Here is a 6,001-nt window from a genome sequence, read left to right on the forward strand (position 1 = left end):
GCAAAACCGTAGACAGAGAAACTAATAGACTCAATGACGATTTCCTTCTCACTTACACAAGAAAGGGAACGAAAATTACGTAACAAATGGTTTAGACAGAGATAGAATTATCAAATCTTTTGTCCCTTATCGCATAACCAGTTTTGGTGTTTGTTTCGCTACTCAAGTAGCGAAACAAACTTGACAGTTGGTGCGTTCATTGTGTTTTTTTTTCAATTTTCGCTTATTTTTATGTTAGAAAACGATTCTTATCCAGTGAAAAGGCCGAAAAACAATCCTTATATCATATCGAAGGTTATACAATGGTGCATTGTCGTATTATTTTATGTTAAAGTGATAGCGAGAAGAAAAATACCGACGTGTGTTTTTACGCGTAAGTACGACTATTTTTTCCATTTCTTAGTGATATTTATTTATGCCATCGCATGACGGAACCTTATATTTCATTAAAATCCTGAAGATAATGGGATTTTTTTAGTTTTTATCATTCATAACCTATAATTATTTATCACGTAAGTGCGTCAGCTCAAAAAATGTCCCGATTTTCGATAAAAAACATCGACTCGTCGACAATGTAAACAAATAAATATGGAGTCCAATAATAACCTAAAGTGCTTCGTTATATGAAAATATGTTATTTTAATTTATTTGTTCTTCTTTTTATAATTTCATAGCGACAATATTATTTAACATTCTTCATAAATTTATAATATTATTAGATTCCGAGTCAAGAGGTTAACATAGAAATATATGTGGCAACCATTCTTTAGTAATAATTTAATTGAGTGTTTTAGATCTCAACTTCTGAGGTGAATGCTATCCAGTACCATATAAAGATGTTGAAATACTATTGATAACGGAAACATAAACAAACAATGCAACAGTTTTTGGGTGTAGTTGGAAAGCAAAAAAATATTTTAATTAAAAAAAAGTATAATAAATATTAAAAAGTAAAATTTAATAAACTTATTTTGTTTTAATTAAATCCTGAAAATTACTTATCTCCCAAAACAGGGAATGCAGTTACTATGGCAACATTATACGCACACATTAACAAACTATCTCTGTCTCAATCGCGGTTTCACGGCCCCTTGATCTATTTGTTTCTCTGTCTACGGGCAAAACATAGCGATTTTATTCTCTTTGGTTACTGATAAAAGTGCCGTGCTCAGTAAATTGAAAGTGTAAAGTTAATAAATGTAAAATGACATTGACATTTTACTGACAGACGACTGACGTGCAATTTTAGGATAATACTTCTAAATTCTAATCGTAATCAGATTAGCTATGGGAATAGTAAGCTTTTCATAAGTAATAGGAATATACACATGACATAATGCAACAAGCTTAAAGCATAAAGTAATAAAAAAAGTTATGTAGTACGTAATAACTTGCTAAGTTGATATATAAAATAAAATGGTCTTGTTTAATCTCTGGTCAGTACTACAATGGTATTTACGGCCTTTCATAAAATGGTTTTTAAGAAAAACTACGAAGCTTTGCGAACTACAGCGGATATGTTATGGCGATAGGGCTGGAGCCGAAAGAACATGCAACATTGAAAAATCATTAATGTTAAGTCGAACGCAAGATATTAAGGAGGTCGTGTCGTTTTTTGATACAGTAGTAAAACAACGAAGGTTTATATCATCACAGTTTCATGAAATTCTTGATCCATCTATAAACATCATATTAAGAGTTAAAAAGATAAATCCAAAACTACATGATGCTTTTGTACCTTCATTTCGGAGAAGCTTACAACAAATTTGGAGCTATCGACAACTGGTAGATGAAATAGAAGATCTTCGTCGCACACAGTTTGATAGTAATAACTTAGACCATGAAGATAAATTATTGAAATTGTGGGATTTATTAGTACCTAACAATCCTCTAGAAGCACGGGTGACAAAAGAATGGCAATACATTGGTTTTCAGGTAATTATTAGTAGTGTCTATACTATGTAATACTTCTATAAAATATTTAAATAACTTTTTTTTCAGGGAGATGATCCAAAAACTGATTTTCGTGGTATGGGACTTCTAGGCTTAGAAAATCTATTATTTTTTGCCTCTGAATACCCTGAAGTGTCAAGTCATGTATTAACCCATTCAAGACATCCAAAATATGGCTACACTTTTGCTATTGTGGGTATAAATTTAACTTCAATGGCTTATTATCTTCTTAAAGATGGATCTGCAAAAACATATATGTTTAATGCTAAGCAGTATTTGCCCTGTGTTAATTTATTCCATAAGTTCTATTGTTATCTCTTTTACGAGTTTGACAAACTATGGATAGAGTCTAAACCTGAAAACATTATGGAATTTTCTGTGATTTTTAAAAAGTTTGAGAATGCAATTCACACTGAATTAGCTGACCCAGCATCTGTGTTCAGAATAAATATAGAAGTTGATACAATTTAACAATTAAAACTAGTCATCGCTTTTGTTTTATAGATCTTAATCTCATATTATATTATTAAAAATATGCAATTATAGTATAATTTAGCAAATATTCACCTCTAATATGTTATCTTTCACACAGATATTGAAATATATGGTGCTCTTATGAGTAATGATGCTTGTTCTAATATAAATTATTTTCATGTAAGATGAAATAGTAACTGAGATATCTCAGTACAATTATGCAGGGAAATTTAACACTACATAACTATTTATTTATTTTAACTGTGATAAAATAAATGATCACTTTTGATTAATACATTTGTTGATAACTCCATGACATAATTGTGATAAAATTATTCTTAGCCACATTAGCTGCATGATAAGAATAACTGCAAATAAAATTCACATAAGCACAGAAAGTAGTTTAATTGTTTAACCATAAAATAAAATAGAAAAAAAGTAATTATATAATCTGTTTATTTACTATAAAAGTACAAAATCTTCACCTAAACTTTAAGTAATGGGTTACCCATTACTCAAAGTTTAGATATGGTCTCATTATTAAGTATTACAAAAAATACACATAAAATATATTTAAACCCAAAATTTAAATAATAAACCATGCTTCATATATAACAAATAATGTGGACGGATGAATAAAATGCAATATGAAAAAAAAGCACTAGTTTTAACTATTTTAAAATATATTGTTTTAATATTGAGTGTTTCATTTGCTCTTCTTGCTTTGCGTCTGTTTGTCTTTTTTAACATCTTTTGTTTTAGATTTTCCAGCCTTTATAATTGCAATGAGAGCTGTAATAGCCACTAAACCAAAACCAACAACACCTATTTGCCAAATCCATGGATATTTTGCCAATATTTCCAGTCCAAAAGCAATGCTATACCTTATCATCTCCACACACCAATCAACCAATTCATCACTAAAAAGTAATAATAATATTTAAAATACAAGCAAAATGTACATAGTATTCAAGATATATAAATTATAATAGAAAGAAGCTTTGTAAATTATAATAAATAACATCAGTTATATTATCGTAATTTTTGTGACCAATAAACAACAATTACAATAATTTTTAGAAACAAAAAATTTTAACTAAATTTCTTGAAACTGATTTAATATAAATTAACAAAAAATTACTTACAATGGTGATGAAAGTAGAGGTACAGCTTCAGCCTTTGAATTTTTATACCAGTCTTGTGCAAATGTAACAAATGACTTAATATCATTTTTGGGCAAATCATATCTGTATACTTTGCCTAAACGGAAACTGAAAATATTATTAAAAGTATTAATTTAAAAAATATTTATTATTTTATTTAATAAAAATTCACATTGACTAATATATAAGTATAATTTAAACTTAACTTACAATAGAAATGCTGGCAGCTTCTTAACTTTAAAACGTTTAGCAGTATTAAGACCCGCTAAGTTAGCATCCATCCTGGCAACATTAATCCTGCCACGTAATGTGGCACCAACGCCTTCCCAAACTGCATGTAATCTTTGACATTCCACACAAGATGCACCGTAGCTGTCATAAAGTGAGAATAGAAAAAAAAGCAATAATTTAATTTATTGTCATTGAATTTACCTCATTTTAACTACAAATTTATGTTTTAAAAGTAAGATGGTAATGTATGAACACAAGCATTAATATTTACTTACAACATAACAAACCAATCCCCTGTGGTGGCACCCGTCGCAGCTTGAGTCATATGTTCAAATATTTTATCTGTTAATTCCTTAACTGCTGGTGACTGATTCTTTTCCAAAAATCCATAAACCTCATTTTCATCCGCTTCACCTATTCAAATCAAACTTAATTATCAAAGTAAATGTTTAATTTCTTGCAATACTTTGCTAATATTGGATATTTCTTATTGACGACTTAAGCATTAATAATTTTAAATAAATTACCATCATATAATAAAGGAACACCATGTCTAAAGAAAACAATTGCTGGCTCCTTAGTTGGACAATACAGTCTAGCTAAATGACTATTTACTGCTTTTATAGTTTCAGCATTTAAGTGCTTCTGAAAATCTTCATACAAACTGTCAAGTGTTTTTTCAAATTTGTCACACATAACACAATTTTGTTTTGCTGAAATTAAAAAAGACTTATAATAAGAATTTTATTAATAAATTATACAAATGCATATTCAATTAAACAAATTTAATGATATTTGAAATTCTTGTAGAAAAAAAAATTGTAAACAAGATATCAACCACTTTAAGCAATTTGTAGCTAAATGTGAAGCGAAAAGATATACTAATGATTTAAAAAACATCTTAAACGTTATTTTTAAATATTTATCATATCCTTTATTTCAATTGATCTTTCTTTGATCAATTAGTCATCATATTAACATTTTAATGTAAAATATTATGTATAGACAGACATTATGTGTACTCAATGTTATTCTTTGCTGTTTATACAGCCAAATGATCCAATATAAATATATTAAACTTTACGAAAGTACCAAAATTGTGGGCTAGAATCTAGGCAAAATGAAGTCTTACTTAAGGTGATCTAATTACTTGTATTTACAAATTATTTTGTATACTTACAGAATAATACTATAAGCTTTTCTTCTTCTTTTATAAATTGTAACAATTCATCATCACTTACACTTTGCAAACTTTGACATTTGGCTTTTAAAAGTGCAAAAAGCAAAATTAACCAGCAACTTTTTAAATACATTCTTCGAGTATCGAAAAGAACCACTTGGCTTAGTTTCAGTAATGACAATCTACTTGTAACTTTATAAATTTAAAACAATGTAGATAAAACTATATTTAGCATCCCAAAAAATTTTTTATTTTTTTTTTGTTAAATCTACTGATATAAGCTATTTTATCAAGGTCAAATATCAATATTATTCATAAAACTAAGGCTAGGAAACTATGCAAAACCAATTTTTTGACAGCCTTGACATTGACAAGACAGTTCACTGTCATAGTGTTGCTTAGCTTTAATATTTATCAACTCTCTCTCTTAATTTATTATCTCGACAGTTGATTATTATTTCTTTCACTGAAATAATTCAATAAACACTTTTAAATCACAAAGAATTGAATTGTGATCTATGATATGATATCTATCTGCATCCTTTCAAGCATTTAATAAAATTGCTCATTTTTCATAAATTTACTAATTTAACTTTTTGCTTTTTAATTACATAAACATTCGGGTCGATTCCAGTTTCAAAGAATATTTTCAAGAAAGAATACCCAAATGTGCAGGATATAAGGTATGTGCGAGATTGGATGAAGCAATGGGCCTGGTCCGCTCGAATCAGATTCTTGAATTTTATACTCAAATTCGTACACCGTCAAACTAATAGTATATAGTACAATTGTAATATAACAATATCACATTTTTTATTTAAAATAAATAACTGTTTAGTAGTGCATAATACAGTAGATCTATTGGCATTATTATTTTTATCATACTCCTGCTTCGATTAGAATAGTGTAGTCCTGTGGCTCATGTTTTGTGAGGGTGTTGGATTCATTTTCGTTGCCTTATACCTTTTCGTTGCCTATTACCTTGTCATACAGAATAATT

At 28.4% G+C, this 6,001-nt stretch overlaps 2 protein-coding genes across 2 annotated transcripts; one reads left to right on the forward strand and one right to left on the reverse strand.

Annotated features, from left to right (window-relative positions):
- The first annotated feature begins 1,266 nt into the window (after nt 1–1,266).
- On the forward strand, nt 1,267–2,890 carry LOC126769001 (ELMO domain-containing protein 2). The gene is made up of 2 exons (XM_050487533.1): nt 1,267–1,935; nt 2,002–2,890. The coding sequence occupies exons 1-2, from the start codon at nt 1,417–1,419 to the stop codon at nt 2,422–2,424; spliced, it is 942 nt and encodes a 313-aa protein (XP_050343490.1). The 5' UTR covers nt 1,267–1,416; the 3' UTR covers nt 2,425–2,890.
- Nucleotides 2,864–5,336, reverse strand: LOC126768997 (thioredoxin domain-containing protein). The gene is made up of 6 exons (XM_050487528.1): nt 5,002–5,336; nt 4,349–4,534; nt 4,097–4,235; nt 3,801–3,962; nt 3,573–3,698; nt 2,864–3,347 (listed from the first exon to the last, which is right to left on the reverse strand). Exons 1-6 carry the CDS (start codon nt 5,132–5,134, stop codon nt 3,134–3,136), a joined length of 960 nt encoding a protein of 319 aa, XP_050343485.1. The 5' UTR covers nt 5,135–5,336; the 3' UTR covers nt 2,864–3,133.
- Nucleotides 5,337–6,001: the final 665 nt, after the last annotated feature.

This window comes from Nymphalis io, chromosome 6 (assembly GCF_905147045.1).
Source record: "Nymphalis io chromosome 6, ilAglIoxx1.1, whole genome shotgun sequence".
Lineage (NCBI taxonomy): Eukaryota > Metazoa > Arthropoda > Insecta > Lepidoptera > Nymphalidae > Nymphalis > Nymphalis io.

Excerpts from the sequence above, each read along its gene's own strand:
- LOC126768997 (XM_050487528.1), bottom strand. The coding sequence starts at position 5,134 with ATGTATTTAAAAAGTTGCTGGTTAATTTTGCTTTTTGCACTTTTAAAA. Across the intron at positions 4,535-5,001 it reads AAAGCTTATAGTATTATTCT|CAAAACAAAATTGTGTTATG; the intron begins GTAAGTATACAA and ends TTTTAATTTCAG. Across the intron at positions 3,963-4,096 it reads GGGGATTGGTTTGTTATGTT|CTACGGTGCATCTTGTGTGG; the intron begins GTAAGTAAATAT and ends ACTTTATGACAG.
- LOC126769001 (XM_050487533.1), top strand. The coding sequence starts at position 1,417 with ATGGTCTTGTTTAATCTCTGGTCAGTACTACAATGGTATTTACGGCCT. Across the intron at positions 1,936-2,001 it reads GGCAATACATTGGTTTTCAG|GGAGATGATCCAAAAACTGA; the intron begins GTAATTATTAGT and ends CTTTTTTTTCAG.